At 46.4% G+C, this 20,820-nt stretch overlaps 1 protein-coding gene across 2 annotated transcripts; it reads left to right on the top strand.

The window, feature by feature from the left end:
• The first annotated feature begins 11,078 nt into the window (after positions 1-11,078).
• On the top strand, positions 11,079-19,980 carry POLR2L (RNA polymerase II, I and III subunit L). 2 transcript variants are annotated; one of them, XM_077818240.1, is made up of 3 exons: positions 11,079-11,230; positions 13,227-13,334; positions 19,512-19,980. In XM_077818240.1, the coding sequence occupies exons 2-3, from the start codon at positions 13,240-13,242 to the stop codon at positions 19,618-19,620; spliced, it is 204 nt and encodes a 67-aa protein (XP_077674366.1). In that variant the 5' UTR covers positions 11,079-11,230; positions 13,227-13,239; the 3' UTR covers positions 19,621-19,980. The 2 variants fall into 2 exon arrangements, with proteins under 2 accessions (XP_077674366.1, XP_077674367.1); XM_077818241.1 differs by lacking the exon at positions 11,079-11,230 and adding an exon at positions 11,449-11,551.
• The last annotated feature ends 840 nt before the right edge of the window (positions 19,981-20,820 follow it).

Genomic DNA, 20,820 nt, shown 5'->3' with positions numbered 1-20,820 from the left:
TCACTGCATAAACAGGACCAAGAGAGGCAAAAATTAGTTTTGCCTTGAAACAACCTTGCTGAAACCAAACATATCAGATCAATGCAGCATTTAACAGGTTACATATCTGCACCTGGGGAAATTGAGGAGTGGAGGTGGGATCCTTATGGAGTTCTGTTTGTGTCCTTTCCCATCTCACTTCTTCTGTGAGAAATGACAGACCATTGCAGGGAAAGGCAGGTCTAGAATTATATATATTACATACACTCACACTCATTCAATCTATGGCACTTTTTGCAGGTGCCCCTTCACAATACAACAATAGTTTTTGTGAGACAAACTTCTTTATGATGTCAGATGTCCAATGGACATCTCTTGATTCTCAGTTATGCTAAGGCCCCTTTACGACGCTGTCAAAATAAAAAAAAAGTCTTATTAAAATGAATGGAAAGTACCCCCTGAGAATGCTCCCTGTGCAAAAGGTGTTCCCAGGCAGAATAAAGCTGGCATAAGGGCTCTGCTCCCAGCAGAGGGGACATATTGGGGAGGGGCATGGGCAGAGTATACGGCTCTATAGCTACTCTCTACTTCCAGGGCCAAGACCCACTGTGGGCCTGGGGAAGCAAGTCAAATTACAGCAGCCCTCAGGCAGCTTGGACTTACACCAGAGGCGACAACTTGCCACAGAACACAGCTAAATGCCACTTTTGTTCCCCACCTCTGTTCCTGCCCCATATCAGAACCCTTGTCTCCACAGATTGACTAGATAGACAAGAAATGCAGCAATTCTTGCCACTTTCCAAAGGGATCTTTTAAAACACGAACAATTAGTATTAATTATTTGTATTGCAGTAGCACGTAGAAGGCACAGTCATAAACCAGAACCCCATTGTGCTAGGTGCTGTACTAACATGACAAAAAATAAAAATAAAAAAAGAGACACTCCCTGCCCCAAAGAGATTACAATCTAAAAATAAAATAAATCTTTACATGAACAATAGAACAAACTTTACATCCAGCACAATGTTTTACACAGTATTACGGTGAAATACTGTATATGTATTTGGGATGTGTTGGTGGGACTGTCACACGTTTTATTTTCCTAAAAACTGGGGATTTTAAGAAACATCTGCTACTCAACATATATTTGTATATAAAAGGACGTTATGCCGATAATAGAAAGCAACTCTTTGAATCCTTTCCATCGGTCGTCACTAATGAAGTCTATGGGTGCGAAACTGAGTTCATTCCGCCCCCATTAGAAAGCCAATTACACTGGGAAAAAAATGCAATTAGCAAGGTGTAGAATAAACAGCCTGCCACCTGCCTTTAATAGCAGCCCCACTTCAAACAAGTCAAGGTCTCGGCAAAGCTTTCAGAATTGGCAATGGATATTATACGTATTTATTCAGCAGCTGCTCTTCATTGCAACAAATATTACAGGCTTACCAGATAAGGTCAACACATTTTTTAAAAATACACTAAGTATTAAACCCTGCTTTGAAGCTGCAAATGTTGCTTTTAATGAAATCAGCAGTATCAGGCTTTTCTGTATCACTGTGAAATCTGCAGTTACGTTCCCTAGCTTAAAGTCATATTTCCCTTCATTTCTACCGGTTCAGCAGCTTCTGAATTTGTTTCACTAAATCCAGGGGCCTGGACAGGTATTAAACAGCACTTGCAGGGCTGATGGAGCTGTTAAACAATGCAATGCGTTGAGCAGCCCGGAAGAGTAGACCATTCTTTCATCCTATCATCGTCCCTTTCTTTTGTTCTGACCTTCTGCCACCTCTCCATTGTCGGATGCAGAAGGTACATCAAGTGAGGGCAAAAAGGGCAATTTTCCCACTCAGCCATTGATGTAAAGGGCAGCCAGTCAAGATTTCAGCTCAGCCCTTTGCCCCTTAACCAGAAGAGGGCGGAGTGCTTAGGAGGAGGAAAAAAAATAGTACTCTTACCCCTTTTCGGGGAAGGTACTTACTGTGCAGAAACTCTTCTGGCTCCTTCCAAAGCAGTGTTGACTAGTTGCAGAAGAAGTCACATGCAATGCACTGGACGGAATGCATCCCTGCTTGGATGGAATGTCAGTGAGTGACAGGCACTACTGTGTGGTACAGGAAGACTAGTGGAAACCAAAGGTAAATCCTTTGTAGGGAGAGACTGGTCTACACTGCAAACTTAGGTCGATATAAGCCACTTTAAGTTGATCTAATAATGTAGCTGTCTACACTACCGAGTCCCTTCTATTATTTTTTATATTTAATCTGAACAAAAAAAGTAGGTGTAGTGGGTATTGGTGGCCACTCCAGCTACACAGAGGGTGCTCTCTGAAAAAGACTATTTATGTGCATGGGGATCCTCCACGGAGATCTCTAGGAAGCTTTCATGGAGGTATTCTGCAATCCTTTGCAGAAGATTTCTGGGAAGGGCTGCCTTATTTCGTCCACTAGAGTCCCTCTGTAGCCATCTTTGCCCAGTTCTACATCCTCCTTCCCCAAACATCCTATGAGGTAGGGCGGAGTTCGGTATCCCTTGCACTCAACACCAGGGGACGGTACAAGCACCAGAAGGTGCCCATTCCCACATCTTTGAGTGAGTGTTATTGCAGTGCATCAGTAAGCAAGCTTTATTTGTTTCTCCCCCCGCACACAGTGTTATCTTACTTTTCTTTGCTGTCTCAGTGTGTTTGTGTGCATAGAAAACTTAATGGACTGAGGAGAAAAGGTTTGGTTGGTGGGGGTGGAGTTTACGGGCGGAGAAAATGCAATGGAGGGGACAGTTTGGCAAGGAACACCACAGATAAGTGTCACATTACTCTGGCTCATTGCTGAAACTGGCTTTCAAAGCCTCCGCAGAGCCCCTCAATGTGCTCTTCTTATTGCCTTGATGTCTGGCTGCTCAAAATTGGCTGCCAGACAATCTGTTTCAATCCTCCACCCCAGCAGAAACTTTTCTCCCTTTGTTCACTGATACTATGGAACACAAAGCAGGCAGCAATAACAATGGGGAGAGGATATTGCTTTCACTGGGGTCTAACCTGTACACAAACATCGTCAGCGACCTTTTAAACATCCAAAGGCACATTCCACCACCATTCTGCACTTGCTCAGGCTGTGGTTGAACCAGTCCTTACTGCTGTCCAGGCTGCCGTGGTATGACTTTGTGAACCATGAGAGCAAGGGGTCGGCTGGGTCTCCCAGGATCACAATTGGCATTTCAACATCACCAATGGTTATTTTGCAGTCTGGAAAGAAAGTCCCTGCTTGCAGCTTTCTGAACAGACCTGTGTTCCTAAAGATGCACACATCATGCACTCCTTCCGACCATCCCACACTGATGTCGGTGAAACGGCCCCGATGATCCATCAGCACTTGTAACACCATTGAAAAGTACCCCTTTCAGTTTATTTACTCTTTGGCAAGGTGGTCTGCTGCCAAGATAGGGATATGCCTTCTGTCTATAGCCCCACCGCAGTTAGGGAACCCCATCGTGCCAAAACCATCCACTATGTCCTGCACGTTACGCAGAGTCACTACCCTTCTTAGCAGAAGTCTGTTAATGGCCGTGCAAACTTGGATCACAACAGATCCCATGGTAGATTTGCCCACTCCAAATTGAAGCCCCACTGACCTGTAGCAGTCAGGCGTTGCAAGCTTCCACACAGCTATTGCCACTCGCTTCTCCACTGTCAGAGCAGCTCTCATTTTAGTATTGCTGCGCTTCGGGGCTGGGGAAAGCTCTTCATTCAGTTCCTGGAAACTGGCCTTACGCATTCGAAAGTTCTGCAGCCACTGCTCGTCATCCCGTAGCTGCATAATGATGCAGTCCCACCAGTCAGTGTTGGTTTCCCAGGCCTAGAAACTGCGCTGAACCATGTCAAGGGGCCGTCAACAACTGTGAATTGCTCTGCTCTAGGTCTTCCAGCAGGGCTGCTTGCGTAGCATCATATTGTTCTGTGCGGCAGCTCATGTATCAGCTGCGTAAATACTGAAGGATAAGGCGCAAGTTGTTTGTAATGTTTACAACAACAGTGTACAGCTGACGGGGTCCATGCTTCTTGTGCTATGGCATCTGCACGGGTAACCCAAGCTTATGAAAAAAGACGCGAAAAAGGCTTGGTTTGTTTGTCGTTGATTTCAGGGAGGGAGGTAAGTGCATCATGGGAGGTTAACACCATGTTCCCATAACCACCTGCGCCAATGTTTTGGTCCCATAAGGCATTGCAAGCCAACCCAAAATTCCACTTGGCTATGTGCACTATGGTATAGCTACCCACAGTGCAGTGCTCCATGCATCAATACAAGCCCTGCTAGTGAGGATGCACTCCACTGACACAATGAGTGTAGTGTGGACATGCAAGATCAACTTGCTTAAATCGGAGGCGGGAGAGTGAAAGAAGAAACCAGCAATTCCTTTTCTCCCCTCAACCACTCTGTCCTCAACTTCTGATCCATAAAATCTTCCCATTCACTCCGATTCCTAAAATTCACACTTTTTTCCTTTATGATTTTTCACTGTCCTTGATTCATTTAAGGATCAGTAGCGTGGCACTGAGAGGATACCACCAGTGTTTAAGGCATCAGATTGAGATTTCTGATGAACCAACTCTCCCTGAGATGGACCGAGCACCTCAATAAAGATATTTCTTCTCTGAAGGACCAACGGAGAAAGCAGGAAGTGGAGCTTCTGCTTCTAACTAGACAAGGGGCCAAATGTCTACAGGTTTTAAAAAGGATACCGGTCAAGATTAACAGGTCTAAAATTTTACCTCTCTCAAAGGAACACTTACAAAAAAGATTCCTTTTGCCTTTCACCAAACGTGAGTTGTGATGGAGATACAATCAGAGTTTCCCACGCCTGGGCAAATCAGGTCACAACAGGCTGTATTCACCACTGCTCTGCACCTTTTGTGGTCATTTACCCCGAGTTAAATAAATGTAAATTCAGAAATACAACCTTACTGAACAGGTATAAATGTTCACACAACATGCGATGCAGCAGAGAATCAGTTTCTATCTGCAAGAGAGAGCACAATCTCTCTGTCACACACACACCCTCCCTCCCTCCTCAGGGGATTACGAAAAGGAAGCCTCCAGACACATGCCTTCAGTTTCTCAGCTTTACCTGCAGGCGGAGCACACATCTATCAAGCCACCATTCTGCAGTACAAACTACAAAAGGAGAAGGTCACAGGAGATGCAGCCTTTCAACATGGCTAGATGCAGAAAGTCACTTGCCCTCACACATTATAAAAACACTTTGGGGATGGTTCAGCCAGGCAGGTCACTTAATTGGCTGAATATTCTTAACCCTCTTACTTGAGAGGCAAAGGTGCCCCAGGGCAACAGAGCGGCTGCTGGAACAACAGACTACAGTATTCCACAGAAAGTACTTTATGCAAAAGAGTAGGAAGGAGCATCTGCCTTTTAAACAAACATGTACGATATAAATATTCATCGCTATGATTGTTTTATACCCTAAGCCTAGCTGTACTTTGCAGGTCTACATCCATCCCAAGTCCTCAAGATCTGTTCAACCCCTACAGTGTTGGCGCCAAGGTAAGTACAAGTAGCCTTCGAAAGCTACGCCAGCATCAAAGAGAATCTATACGTACCTAATGTCTAGTGCATTAATCGGAGAGTGCATTATACAGATGGCTGCAATTTCACAACAAAGCAGCACTAATGGCAAAGTTTGCTTTAAGAGATGCCCCTCCAAAAATGTGTTTAGGGGGAGGGTCTGGTATCACACTTTGTTACTCATCATAGTGAAGCAACTTATCGAATCAAACAAAAATAAGAAACTAGTCCACAATCCCCCCACCTGTTCCAATTCCATTAGTTCTAGACCAGGGGCGGGCAAACTTTTTGGCCTGAGGGCCACATCAGGTTTTGGAAATTGTATGGAGGTCCGGTTAGGGGAGGCTGTGCCTCCCCAAACAGCCAGGTGTGGCGTGGCCTGGCCCCCGATCCCCCTGACGCCCCCCCCCAGGACTCCTGCCCCATCCACCCCCCCCACTCTCTGTCCCCTGACCGCCCCCAGAACCCCCACCCCTGACTGCCCCCCGCCTCCCCATCCAACCCCCCTCTCCTTTCTGACTGCCCCCCAGGGACCCCTGCCCCATTCAACCCCCCCTTCTCCCAGTCCCCTGAATACCCCCCCAGAACCCTCGCCCCTGACTGCCCCCATTCAATCCCCCTGTTCCCCTCCCTCTGACTGCCCCAACCCAACCCAACTGGAGTGAGCCACGCACCGTGCAGCATGGAGCACCGGGTCAGGCCACGGCTCTGCACCTGCGCTGCCCCAGGAACTCGCAGCCCCGCTGCCCAGAGCATTGCGCCGGCGGCGCAGTGAGCTGAGGCTGCGGGGGAGGGGGAACAGCAGGGGAGGGGCCGGAGCAAGCCTCCCAGGCCAGAAGCTCAGGGGCCGTGCAGGAGGGTCCAGTGGGCCGGATGTGGCCCACGGGCCGTAGTTTCCCCACCTCTGTTCTAGACGACCCTCTTATGCTCATTGTTGAGGAGCACTCTGATAGGGTCATTAGCTGTGAGCCATATGAAGCATCCTGCAACCTCTAATAACTGTTCAAAGACACAAAGATCAGGGGGCTGCCACTTACTGAAAGTGGTGGAAGGCCTGGGGAATAGTATAGTGTGAAAACTTCTTGGCGTGTGAGATATAACTACACACTTCTAGGGGCATAGAGAACTCCAATACTTGCAAAAGGAGATATTTTACAAGTAGGACCCAATTCAATTTAGTGCCAAAGAGCATGGGTTGGTATTAGAATGTATAAAATATTTAAGTGTAGAGGAGCTGGAAATCCCATGGGATGCAGCTATCCACCCAATGAAGTAGCAAGGAATCACCCTAATAAGAATGTGCCAAGGTTCATAAATTACTGACTCTGCTTCTTAAAACACACAAATGGTTTAAACAGCCCATTGTGGCTTGGCAGGAAAATACGCTCAGAACAACAGGATACACAACAGGCAGCATAAAATGTTCTCAGATGTAACAATCTCTGCAGTTCCCAGAACATAACAATCCTTAAATTTCACAGGATCAAAAAAGGACATAAAATCTATTAGATCATTAAGCCACTCACCCAGCCAGGGTAGGTTGTGTACACAGGACAGATCAGATGTTAAAATTAATACCATGTCTAAAGCATAGTAATGTATTCTTGATGAAGATACAAATGAAGAAATGTCTGAGAATTTAGGTCTGAAAGTTGCTGTCAGGTTAAAATTCAGTTTTGTCTTCCTTAAAATTAATAAACACATTTCCACAACTTAACAGCAAAGCCCTGACCTACCTGTAGGGTTACCTCTCTGTCACGAACCCCCAGCAACAGCACCTCCCTTTCTCACTCTCACTTCCTACTTTCTGCCTGCAAATACAAACACTTCACTTCGCAGTTCAGCGAGAGAATTTCTGTAGAGCCCCAGTCCTGAACAGGTATCAAATCACAATCTCGAAGTTCACCAAAAAAAAAAAAAAATCAAAGGAGAAAAATAAATAATGAACACGCACACAGTTCTCATTGGCCTCAGAATCTACAACTCACAGCAGTTCATCTGCCATTGATGCCAAGTCAATTCATTCTGTTCACAGCTAAATATAATTATTGTTCCTGGGACAGCAAAAATCATAGTCGTTTCGTTGGTGCTTAGAATTGTTTATAAGTGGTTTTATAATCCCAAACCTCACTTGTTATAATGGAAGTATTTGCTCTTCTACAGTTCAAACTGGGTCTGGAGTTTCTGCGCATTGGGTCAATAATCTGTGTTTTCAAAATAAGAGTCATGTAAGATGTATTAACATAAGCTGTGCATTAAGACAATTATTTATATGTCGGGCAGTAATGGCTCCACGCTTTCCTTTGTGTAAGGGGACTGTTGCCCCCTTACTAACATTCAGTGGGAGTGTTTTAGTTGCTAGCTCCCAGTACTCAAAGGGGAAGGGTTGATGGGAAATCAGGACCCTGAGACTGATAGTCCCCAGGAACAATGGGGAGAGGCCAGTGCTCCAGGTCAGCCTGAATGACAGGGCGGGCAGGCTCATCAGGGAGTTAGGAGGCCAGGGATGTCCTCCGTGTGAGCTGGAATCGCCTGGGTCAGACAAAGTGGGCAGCAGCCTGCAGAGCAGACCTGTCCTGGGAGCAGAGCTGTAGCAACCAGAGGCAGAGGGGCCAAAGAGGCAGCCCAGGGAGCTGGAGGCAGAGCAGCAGCAGCGCTGAGACAGAGTGGTGGAGCTGGGGCTGGAGCAGTCCGGAGCTGGGTGCGGTGAGCTGGGGAGAGCGAGAGGGATCCTGGGCAGCGGGCCCAGTACAGGGAGACACCTCAGCCAAGAGGCTCTGCAGGCCAGACATGGATCGTAACCCGGACAGGGCAGGGGCGACACTGGGAAGAAGGGTCCTACCACTTAGAGTCTGAGAGCGTGTGGCCACTACCAGAGCAAGTGTCCAACCCACAGCATCCCTGCAGCACAGCCAGGGCCGGAGAAGGCCTGGGACTTACAAGGAACAGACTGTGAATGGCCCTGACGTTCCAGAGACACTGTTTGTGGTGGTCCCTGCCACAGAGCGGGTTGATGTGTTTCCTTTAACCTTTCCCATTTTTCCTTATTGTTTTTAAAATTAATTGTTGATTAAATAACTTGCATTTGCTTTAAATTGTATGTAATGGTCAGTGGGTCAGAGAAGTGCCCAGTGCAGAGAGAGTACCCCGGAGTGGGGCCACCCTAGCCCCTGTCCTAGGTGACCACAGCAGGGTTGGGGGTCGAGCCCCCCAGGAATCCTGGACTCAGCCTTGTTTGGGTCACGAGGACTCTGCCAGACAGGAGAGTGGAAGGGAAGTCCTCAAGGGCAGGGAGGCCACTGAGTAAAGGAAGTGGGAGTGAGGACTCAGATCCTTTCGCTAGCCCACTTCGCCCACTTCACCAAGGTAGTGCAGAAGCCAGGAAAGCTCCCCACAATAGCGGGACTATTCCCCTGCTTACAATTGTATCAAATCTCAGATACTTCAGAAAATTACCACTTTAAATAAAGAAAATTAGCATAATGTTAATGTTGTAACAAGTGAACAATAAGAATTGTCCAGAGTCAGACTGATTCTCTATCCTACGATCCTCACCCCCCAAAACAACTAGATGTGCCCCCAAAGCTGGTAGCAGCCACACCTGTTTACATTTTTTAAGCACATACATTTCCTCACATCTTTAACTTAGTCTAATGTAATACCTCTAACAACAACAACAAAACAATTTAAGATGCATTTTTACACATTACCAAAATTCTCTTAGTTTTTGGGGTACGCAATGAGATCATTTGTCACCTTGTTTACAGCAACCCCTCAACTCCTTCTCAGTGGGGCATGACCCCTTCTTTCCCTGCCCTTCTCCCTAGATATTGCAACGCCTTTCTAACAGTGCATGATGGAGCTCTACTGCCTTGGCACAAAGGAAATGAGCCAACACTGGTGAGTAGTGCCAATGTTAAATTGGAACATTCTTGCTTTGGCCACACATTGTCTTTTAAATTTACATTAACAACATGAGTCACATTAACATCTGTCCCTTACAAGGCCATTTTCAAGTTTAATTTGGCTCTAGTTTAGATTATGTAAAAATAAACTCTCTTACCAATCTAAAATAATTAGAACTCTCCCCATTTTGTTTTAATTTCAATGAAATCAGTTGTTTTAAACCAGTAAACATGCCCCTGCTGTATGAGAAATTCACCACTGAGAACAGGGAAGTGAAACTGACAATAAACAAAAGTAAAACAAACCACAGTGATTTTCTTCACACAAGTGGAGAGAAGTGTAAAAACTAAACAAAGAATGACAAGTAACTTGGATTTTTTAAATGATTTCTTTTTTAAAACTTGTATGGGCTATTAGTCACAGATAAATACATTTGCTTGCAAACAATAATTGATGTCTGTTTTTAAATTGGCAGAGTATGTGACCTTTTTTGTGCAAATACCTCCACAATTGTTTGCAGGCAACCAAATTCAGAAACTTCACATTTAATAGAAAAATTATTAAAATACATAGCAGTACATCCGAATTCCCTTCCTGCAAACGTATGGTGCCTTGGGGCGCACCTCCATTGACCTTTGAGATGATTACTTCAGCGTGAGAGATTTGTATTTGTACAGAGTAAGTTTTTTGTACGACATCAAGTATCAGCTCTATCAAGTCTCACTCACTTGGATAGAGACTCCCTCCCTTTCGAATCAAAAGCACTATATTAATCAAGTACTAGACAGCATTGTGAAATCAGATCGGATTAATTTCCAAGGGCAGTTTTTGTGTGGGTATTTTTTAAGTCTCTCCACGTTCGGATACGGGATTTTGCACTCTGGGGTGTTTTTTTGTTTGTTTGTTTGCTTGTTTCTAAATCTCAGCTGGCCATTACGGCTTCCAAGCAGCCTTGGGGGCATGTCCTTGCAAACCACTACGGAGATCTGGGGGCATTTCTTGCATTGCAAAAAAGGAATCCACAAACTAGCGGTGCCCAGAACAGAAACCACCCGTGCCCTGCCCTACCTCACCCTCCCCCCCAAACAACAGTAGGTGGTGAATGCCCTCAAGCAACAGAGAGAAGCCCCTCTTCAGCTCTGCCTCTCCCCCCTGCTCCCCCCGCAGCAAGCACAACTTGTTGGTGCTGAGCTGCAGCCACCAGTTGCACTTTCCACTCATGCACAAACCCAAGCACTAACTGGGGTGGGAGATGAGGGGGCGAGTGAAATCGGACTTCTTTTAAATCCCGTTATTAAAGCCCAAGCAACAAGTGTCTGCAGAGAGCGCCTGGGAATCATTAGGAGTGAAGAGAGGTACCTGACACTGCACCGCCACTGCAGCTGCCTCCAGCCTCTGAGCTCTGCTGCTCCAGCTGCTGCTGCTGGGCGCTCTCCGCTCCGAGAGCACCAGCTGTCACTCAGCGCACGCGAATCGCGAACCCACCCTGAACGAGGCTTTCTTGAGCCAACCGAGACGCCGTCGGTTTGGGATGTACCATCCTGAAGCCGGGGGTGGGGCTGAATTATTTATTTCCCCGCGCGCGCACGCGCGCGCTATGCCGTAAATCGCTATTATCACCGGTTGCATTGCGCCTTGTGTCTGCTCCCCTCTCCCGCCAAATCAGGTATAGTGGTATCGCCGACGGAGAGGGGCAACTGCCGTTGGAGCAGCGGTAGCGGCGCGTGGGGGGTGAAGCTACCGGGCGCGGTGCAGGCCCTGCTGAGGTAACGGGAACCAGTGACTCGGGGGGGAGGGGGGCTGTGGGCGAGTGAGAGCCCCAACGGGCCCCTGCCCCGACCCGGGTCCCTCTTTCAGTCACCGCCGCCTTCCCAGCAGCGGTTCCCCTGCTCGGAGCCCCCGCCTCTTCCTTGGAGACACCCACCAGGGTCTCTCCCCGCCCCCCCGGCTTGCCGCGCGCAGTTCGCCCAGTGCTTGGCCAGGGAGCCCCGAGTGCCCCCCTCCCCCCGCCTGCAGAGAGCGCGCCCGGCGCGCGCCGTCCCAGCAGGCGGGGCGGGGAGACGGTCCTGGGCCAGCGCATCCGCGTGGTGAGTGTGAGGCGGGGCCCGGCCCCCGTGCGCGGCCGGGGAGGGGGCCCGGGCGCTGTCCCGAAGCGGCGCGGAGCTAAAGGGCCCGAGGGTCCCGCGGAATCCGAGAAGATCAGGGTTGGGAGCGACCCCGAGTGCAACCCCTCCGCTCAAAGCAGGAGCAGCCCCACCTAAATCATTCGAGCTAAGCCGGGCCCTAAAAACCTCTCAGGATGGAGATTCCCCCACCTCCCTAGGTAACCCGTGCCTGGGCTTCACCCCCCGCCCAGTGAAATAGCATCTCCCCCCGTCGCTGCAGCCCAGGCCCCCACAGTGTTTCTGAACAAACCAGCCCCCCAGCAGCTGCCTCCCACCCTTGGGTCTAACAGGGCTGCAGCGCCGAGCTGCTGTTCAGTGGCACTTGATCCACTCAGCTGCTGCGCGTGCGCCCCCCCCCCTTTTTTTTTTAAATTTCTAATCCAAGGTATGTCGAGCAAGGGTCCCTAGCTGCCACCGGTGTAAACTGCTCAAACGAGTACGGCTGTGTCTACAATGCCACTTTCAGCGCTAAAACTTTAGACGTTCAGGGGTGTGAAAAAACACACCCCTGAGCAACAAAGGTTTTAGTGCTGAAAAGCGCCAGTAAAGACAGCGCTTTATCCTGGCGATAAAACTACCACTGCTCGTTAGGGGCGGCGCGGTTTTATCACCGGGAGAGCTCTCCCGCAGCGATAAAGCACGTCTACACTGCCCACGTCACAGCGCTTCAGTGGCCGCGCTGTAACGTGGGTAGCATAGACATACCCTACGCTGCCCATGTCACAGCATTGCTGTGGCCACACTGTAACATGGGCATTGTAGATGTACCCTAAAGGGCCCCACACAGGCTCTTTAGGCACCCCACAGTGTCTCCTACATGGCTCTTTTTAGCAAGTTTACCATCCCGCTGCCAGAGCCTTTCCTCTCCCGCAATAGGAATATGTTCCAGCAGCAGGGAAGCTGCCAGAGCCTTTCACTGCGCTGTGTACGTACATACATACATACATACATAACACAAAAAGAAAGGGAGTACTTGTGGCACCTTAGAGACTAACCAATTTATTTGAGCATAAGCTTTCGTGAGCTACAGCTCACTTCAACGATGAAGTGAGCTGTAGCTCACGAAAGCTTATGCTCAAATAAATTGGTTAGTCTCTAAGGTGCCACAAGTACTCCCTTTCTTTTTGCGAATACAGACTAACACGGCTGTTACTCTGAAACCTGTCATACATACCACAGTGAGGAATGGGGATACAGCCTGCTTTTCACGGCAGTGCGGAGCTAGATGTGTAATGCCTGTACTCTGCACGCAGTGGTAAGTGCAGACATAGCCTCAGGGGGGTTGTGTTAAAACTGCTTGTGGACTGAAACTTCTAAGCAACAAAACATAAGTGTCTGAACTGAAAGGCTAATGTACAGCTGCTCTATACTAATAATAGGTTAATCAATCCAGTAGTATCATTAAAATAAACAAAAGGAGAATGTTTATACTTGGGTGGTGGAGCTGACCCTTCCAGCTGTGGTGCAGTCCTGGAGTTCCCACCTCCTTTTTGCCCTATGTGAAGAACTTCCATTGTCATATTTTATAGATGCATCAAATGCATTCCGACATGTAAACGCAAGCAACAAGCACGTTATTTGGTTAATGTTTTGACAGTTACTGCAAGAAAATGATTATCCCGGTCAGATGCTTCACCTGCGGCAAAATAGTTGGAAATAAGTGGGAGGCATATCTTGGCCTTCTGCAAGCAGAGTACACAGAAGGGTAAGTATTTTTTTATGCTCCTTGGCCCTGATCTTGCAAAGACTTAGCCAGACCTGGTCTATGCTACAGAGGTAGATTGATGTAAGACATCTTACGTTGACCTAACTCTGTCTTTGTCTACACTACAATGGTGCTCCCGCGGATGTAAATTGCCCACTACATCGACTTAATAACGCCACCTTCATGAGAGATGATGTGCTTAGGTCAATGAAGTTAGGGTAGCCCAGTGTCTATATAGGCACTGGAGACCTGGCCCCATCACAGACAGTCGGCCACCAGGTTCACAGCTCTTCCCGCGCCCCCAGCACTGTCAGCAGGGCATTGGTCTCAATGGGAGCTGGAGAAGAAATGTGAAATAGCAGCCATGAAACTGATAAAAATGTCAGTTCGCTTCTGGTAAGCTCCCTGCTGTGAAATTGATCCCCACCCTGGGCACACAATGCCCCTTGCTCCAGCTGTCAGTGCCCCACAATGCCCCACTGCAGTCGGAGTAAGCGCTCCCGGTGAGGATGTGCACCACTGGCAGAAGGAGGGTAGCGTGGACACCAAGAGCCGATTTAATTGTTGTGGTGGCTGTAGGTTGACCTAATTTTGTAGTGTAGACAGGTCCTCAGTGTTCATGCTTTGACTTCGCTGGGGCAGTGCCTTAAGTTAAGTATGTGTGTAAATATTCACAGGCCCTCGTTTGCCACTTGACTGCTTTCGCTGCCTGTTAAGTTTCCCGCAGGGGTATAGGAGTTTTCACCAGCCCTACCCCCTACGTCTTGTCTGTAAACTGAGCAAGGGCACCCACCACTTGATTTTTCAGGGGTACTGGGCATTCACATCTCTTATTGAAGCCAGTAAGTGTTCAGGTTTCAGAGTAACAGCCGTGTTAGTCTGTATTCGCAAAAAGAAAAGGAGTACTTGTGGCACCTTAGAGACTAACCAATTTTTTTGAGCAACTTAGAAAAACTACCCTTTCTGTCCAGCGCTTTTTCTAATAGCTGAAGGGGGGAGACTTCACCACAAAGCCTACACCACTGTTCCTTCAACCATAGAGGCAGAAAAAAGCCGTTATATCACCTCGCCAAAGGGATGATCGGAGGCTTGAGTAAAGACCCAAACAATCTCAGGCTGTCTGACATAAGTTATGCTAACATAAGCTGTAGTGTATTCAGGGTGTGAATAAACCAACCCCCTGAGCGACATAAATTATACCGACATAAGCATTGGCGTGGACAGCGCTATGTCAGCGGGAGAGCTGCTCCTGCCGACACAGCTACTGCCACTCACGGGGGTAGGAGTAGTTAAGCCACTGGAAGAGCTCTCTCTCATTGGCGTAGAGCGGCTACATTTACAGCCACTAGCGCCCCTGCGTACTTGTTAGTGTAGCCATGCCCTTAGATGAACACTGTAGGGGTGAAAAATAAACTGAATTCAACTTTGCCAGCAGTTTGTTACATCAGGACTGCAACTGGAAAATACATGAAAGAGGAGGGCATTATAAGTGGAGGCCAAGATTGTCAAAAGTAGCTAGTAATTTTGGGTACCTACCCACTTGAGCTGTGTGCCAGAGCACGTAGTTTCTGAAAGTCAAGTCCCTTTTAAGGTGTCTCAGGTTGGGCACCCAAATTTGCTAGTCATCTAGGAGAGATGACTGAGGGGTTTTTGGGAGTATGTTCTATCCTTCAGATGAAATGATTAATCACATAATTGTCCCTCAATATTTGGTTGATAACCGAAACACTACTCCACATTTAGCATAGTCTACTTGGAGCTGCCCAAGAACTAGAATTATCCTGTAACTTGGAGATTTTTCTCAAGTCACACTATAAATCTCAGTTATGCACCAGACAGATCCTAAGTGTCTGCTTGAACATTAGGAAGCATAACACTGTGCGTTGAAATAAGCTTTCCTTTCATAAGTCATTTAAAAGTAAATCACAAAATCATTTGTAATTTTTTACCAACTGTTATGTACAATTGGCAGATCAGAAAAAAATAATGTATTGTACATTTGACAATTCATTATGTATTGCTACTTCCAGTGTTTATTCTGCAGTCAGTTTCCCTTTAAGGCAATTTATAACAAATCCAGCTTTCTATGAGGTTTGGGGCTTAAGACTCCCAGCTTTACCAGACAGACTATGAAGCTGAGATTAGTTTTAAAAAAAACAAAACTAAAATCTTCCCTTGCCTAGCTTTAAACACACGGGGATTCATAATCCACCCCTTTAGCCACTTCAGAGCTTCTTGCCAAGGTTGTAGAAAAGACTTATCTCACAACTGAGATTTTATTTCTCATTTGTCAGTTGTGTTAGATGAATGTGCAGTGAGACCCAGTCACTACTTTTCCTAAATCCCATTGCTGTCCTGGAATGCGTACTTGTAAGTGCCCTTCCAGAAAGATCACACCAATGGATGTTGTTGAGCTCAGATACTGCAGGTCCAACAAGGAAATTATGGCAATTTGTGCTGTAGCTTCATCGTATAGAGTTAATTATAGCTTATAGTAACAATACAGAGCAGGGTTCTAAGAATTTTTTTTGTAATGCTCATTTTAATAGCTATTTATCATGGCTGTTTTCAGTGGCAGCTTGCTAACGACCATTCAGTTCCTAGATAGGATATTTGTTTTTTCAGTCTTTAGTTTAAGTAACTCTACTTAGAGGAATGCCAAAGCCATGAACTATTTGTGGCAGAAATGTACATTTGAGACTTGATAGGATTGTCTTGACATATTGTGGACCTGGTTCTGAGCTCACTAGTGTAAATCGGGAGCAATTCAACTTTGTGGAGTTACACCATTGTAATATCAGAAGCAAGGCTTCTGGCACTAAAACTTGGGCTACAGCTACACAAGAGAGCTTACAGTGGCACAGCTGCACTGATGCAACTTAACTACTCCAGCCCTCATGAGTGGTGGTAGCAGCTTTCCTGCTGCCATAGTGCTTTCCACACCGGTGCTTATGTCACTCAGGGGAGTGGTTTATTCACACCCCTGAGCGACATAAGTTATGCTGACATAAGATGTAGCATAAACATAGCTTTAGAGTTACAAAGAAGCTCAAATGATAAATGCAGCCTGAAATAGAGCATGCCCTAGGCGCGCACATTGATTTTTTTTTGTACCATTTCGGTGTATGGATTCCTGTATCCCCTAAGGTGAGGAGAGTTTCTGCAAGCTCTTCTCTACTGTGCCATGAGCAATGAAACTGCATACAATTTTAGGTAATGGTGTGCAGCCTTCTGACAATCATCTGGACAGATAAATGTCAGATGCAACGGAAATCACTTATTGTAACTTAAGAAATGAGTGAGGAAAATGGAACAATGTGTAGTGCAGGGGTGGGCAAACTACAGCCCGGGGGCCACATCCAGTCCTCCAACCTGTTTAATCTGGTCCTCGAGCTCCCGCTGGGGAGTGGGGTCTGGGGCTTACCCTACTCCTACGCTCCAGCTGGGGCAGCGGGGTTGGAGGCCGCTCTGAGCGTGTGTGCCGAGGCTCCCGGAAGCAGCAGCATGTCCTCCCTCCAGCTCCTATGTTTAGGGGTAGCCAGGGGGCTCCGCGCGCTGCCTTGCCCCAAGTGCCACCCCCACAGCTCCCATTGGCCAGGAACTTCAGCTAATGGGAGCTGCAGGGGCGACGCCTGCAGATGGGGACAGAACCACCTGGCCACACCTCTGCATAGGAGCCGGAGAGTGGACATGCTGCTGCTTCCAATAGCTGCTTGAGGTAAGTGCCACCCGGAGCCTGCACCCTGACCCCCTCCCATGCCCCAACTCCCTGCCCCAGTCCTGATCCCTCTTCTGCACTCCAACCCCCTGCCCCAGCCTGGAGCCCCCTCCCACATCCTGAACTCATTTCTGGCCCAACCCCAGAGCCCACACCCCCAGCCAGAAGCCTCACCCCCTCCTGCACCCCAACCCCAATTTCGTGAGCATTCATGGCCCACCATACAATTTCCATACCCATGGGCCAAAAAGTTTGCCCACCCCTCGTGTAGTGGCAGAAACTGCAGTGTCTCACTAAAAAAATGTTTTCCTTCCTTATAAGCACAGGTTTGTGGAAGGTTGAAGAAGAGAGGGAAACATCTAAGGAACTGGTGCTTCTGAGTACTGATTTAGCTGAAACTATACAGTGTACACGATTTCTAAACTTGTAGCTCATTCTTGTATTCTGCAGCTCTGACTGTCAGAACAGTATGACTTGAGAGGTCAGAATTTTCCAAAGTAACTGTTACTTGTCAGACTTAAACTCTTCCCATTTGAAGTGTTCTGCTTTGTGAAAGTATGAAGATGCAGTGTGATGCGTTAGTCATAAAAACCACACTTCTTGTGCCCTTATCACAAAAATATGCATTTACTATAACAACTGTCTCATGTACTACTTGAAGAGTAACTTCTGCACATACTTGTTTTGCACTGGAAAACATACTTGCTGTTGAAGCCCCCCTCTTTAAAACCTTAAAATAAATTGAATAAAGTACTAGCAAAAACTGTAGGAGCAATCCTAAGCCAACAGGTGGAAGGACTAGCTGACTTAATAGAATTTCTGGAACTTATGATTCTGAGAACATTGTTTAGTCCTTATCACATCCACCCAAACAGTTGACCAAGATCCAGTTAACGTAAAAGCTTCCTGGACTTCGTTCAGTGATTACAAAGAGTTCATGAACAGCAGCTCTTCCCATTCAATCCCATGTACAGTGTCACAGTTTTGTTAAGTTCATTTTGGGAATCAAATACTGGATTATTACAGCACTGAATAATGCGAGTCTAAAGATTACTAGGATTCAGTCCATATATTTTGAGGATAAACCAGTTTTGAAGAAAACTGAACTACATTTATTTATGATCCATGGGTTGGGGCTACAATGTTCAGATGCTACTCTACATCCACTGGGAGATGTGTACAGTGAGTGAGGGTAGAATATGGTTCAGGTATTGACCAAACTTGTAATTACATTTAGCATCACTTAAGAGTAGGTAAAAGGTGGAAAATAATACAGGGCACTTTTAAGTGTGTGTATTGTTTGAGCCATTTGCCTTATTACCCAATTCACACATGCAATTGCATATGCTTAAATTATTAGAAAATCTGGTTCAACTAAAGCATCCCATTTATGAACAGAGGTAGTTCACATTTGTGACCCATTAAAAGATAGCTTCAGACTTGTCTATGCTTCTTTTCAGGTAACTTTTGGCCTTCATCTTTGCAATAGGAGTGCCTCATATTTTAATGTATTGACCCTTAAACATCTCAGAGGTAGGCAAGCATTATCCCCAGTTTTACAGATAGGAAACTGACAGATTCTTTGAGCTGGAAAACTAATCTACATCTTCCAAGTGCCTTAACCACACACTTGTCCTTTCTTCCACTGTAACAGTAGCAGGGTTCCTAGTTAGTATAGATGTGACCAGACTATATCCAAGTAACTGGCTTAAAATCCTGGACAGTTTGACTTATCACAGTAGTGGGGATGCTGTTACAGTACAAGGTTCAAAACAGCATCCTGTTACCAGGCTGTCGTCTCTGGTCATCCGGATTTTTAAACCAGAGTAGGTCCCCCTCTATGCTACCAGTTGCAACAATGGTGAAACCAAGTCCCCTTTCTCAGTTATAATAATGTAAATGGGGCCTAAACAGGCTGCATGGGCTTAGTTAAAAGTCATGTTCACAACCATGAAGTCTAAAAACAGGTTTCCTAGCTGGAAAAACTTGCATTCAGCTTACTTGTCATGGGTTGAGTTTGACATTGTCTTTCATAGTGGAGAGAATCCTTCTGAACTATACATAGAGCTTTTGGATTTCCAAAAGCAGTTAATTGTGTCCTATGGGAATTAGGCAGAGTCAGATTTACCACCTGTAAGAACAAGGTGGAAATATCAATGTCAGTTTGATTCTGTATTTAACTTTAGTTCCACAGAAAGAGTGGGACCCCCTTGTTGATTTAATCTGACAGGAAGAGCAGGCTTCAGCTACGTATCCTGCTCAGCAACAACACTGGAAAAGAATATTAACAGAAATAAAGATACCCATCCAGGACCGAGCAGGGGTTCTTAAAAGCTGCCGACTACCCCTATGTTTCTCTTGTCACTCTAGTTTAAAGTCTCAAGTATGTTGCTTAGGACCATTTTCAATGCTACTGTTCTAAGGAATGCTTTTTCACTGTGTCATTTGTTCATTGTCAGGGATGCCCTGGATGCCCTGGGATTGAAGAGATACTGTTGCCGTCGCATGCTGCTAGCCCATGTGGATCTGATTGAGAAGCTCTTGAATTATGCCCCTCTGGAGAAATAAGCAGTGGGTGGAAGGTTTTATACTGCAGCCATATGGGCCAAAAAAGCACCACTAGCAAGCCTCCAACTGTACTGTTCAGGAGTTAGACAGATGCAAGCCATTCATACACCAGCCAATGAAGGATTTCACTTTCCAGCCACAGTACTGCCCCAGCCACTGATCTCTTCCAAGGAAGCATTTGAAAGATGAAATCCACTTACAGTCCAGTATTGGAATTTAATTAAAATGCGGACAGAAGATTTTTTTGCAGCAGCCTGACAGTCAAGTAGGCAGTTTTCCTTCCCTCTTTTCTTTCCTTCAGTACTTTTAAGAAATTTTCACCCAGTAACAGTATTTAATAAAGTTTTTTTATTAAATGTAGCCAAGTTGTTTCATGATTACAGAATTGTATTTAGTTGTCCCCTTTCTCTCCCCAATCCAATTTAAGGATAGGGTTTTAGTGTCCACTAAACTTGAAATTCCTTATTCCTGGTGTTAAAGTTAAAACACCAGTCAATACTGAAAAGAAATTGTTCCTTCTCTTGAACAGTTGTCTACACTAGTGTACAGGGAAGAGGCTGGGTCTGAAGTTCTGAGTTCCAACATAGTATCTACTTTCCTTACTATGTAAGAAGAGAGGTCATTTTGTAAGAGCAGATATTCCTCTTCATGGTCAGTCATAGTAGGGGGTATTTCCTACCTCAGGGAATGAAGCAGATGACTTTTGCTAGAACTTAGTTTAGAACATTGACTGTGGAAAAAGCAAAGGGAGCAGCGATTATAGCCCTGGTCCTGTACACACTTACATGCTTAACTTGTGAGCTGTCCCTCTAAAGCCAATTAACAATTTAAGTGAAGTTGAGCATGCATGTTAGTATTGGCAGGACAGAGGTCTATAGCCTTGATCCTGCAAGATGCTGAGCACCCTCCACCTGATTCAGCAAAGCACATAGTCAGGCGCTCAACTTAAGAGTACATGAGCAGTTCTATTGCAGTCAATGGGACTATTCACATCTTAATGTGACATATGTACTTAACTGCTTTCCTGGCTCAGAGCCAGAATATTCAACAGCTTGCAGGACTGAACACTAGGTCCTCAGCAGTTACTCTCACATAAATCTTGGCTATTAGGAGTGTGTGTTAGGTAAGACTCTTTCCACCACAAGTCTGGAGGATAGTCACCCCTTAACTTCTGGATGCTGTCAGAAGAGACATCAATTT

This window comes from Eretmochelys imbricata, chromosome 6, assembly GCF_965152235.1.
Source record: "Eretmochelys imbricata isolate rEreImb1 chromosome 6, rEreImb1.hap1, whole genome shotgun sequence".
NCBI classification, from domain to species: domain Eukaryota; kingdom Metazoa; phylum Chordata; order Testudines; family Cheloniidae; genus Eretmochelys; species Eretmochelys imbricata.
Note: the sequence above shows the minus strand (reverse complement) of the source record. Positions and strands in the feature narration are given on the sequence as shown.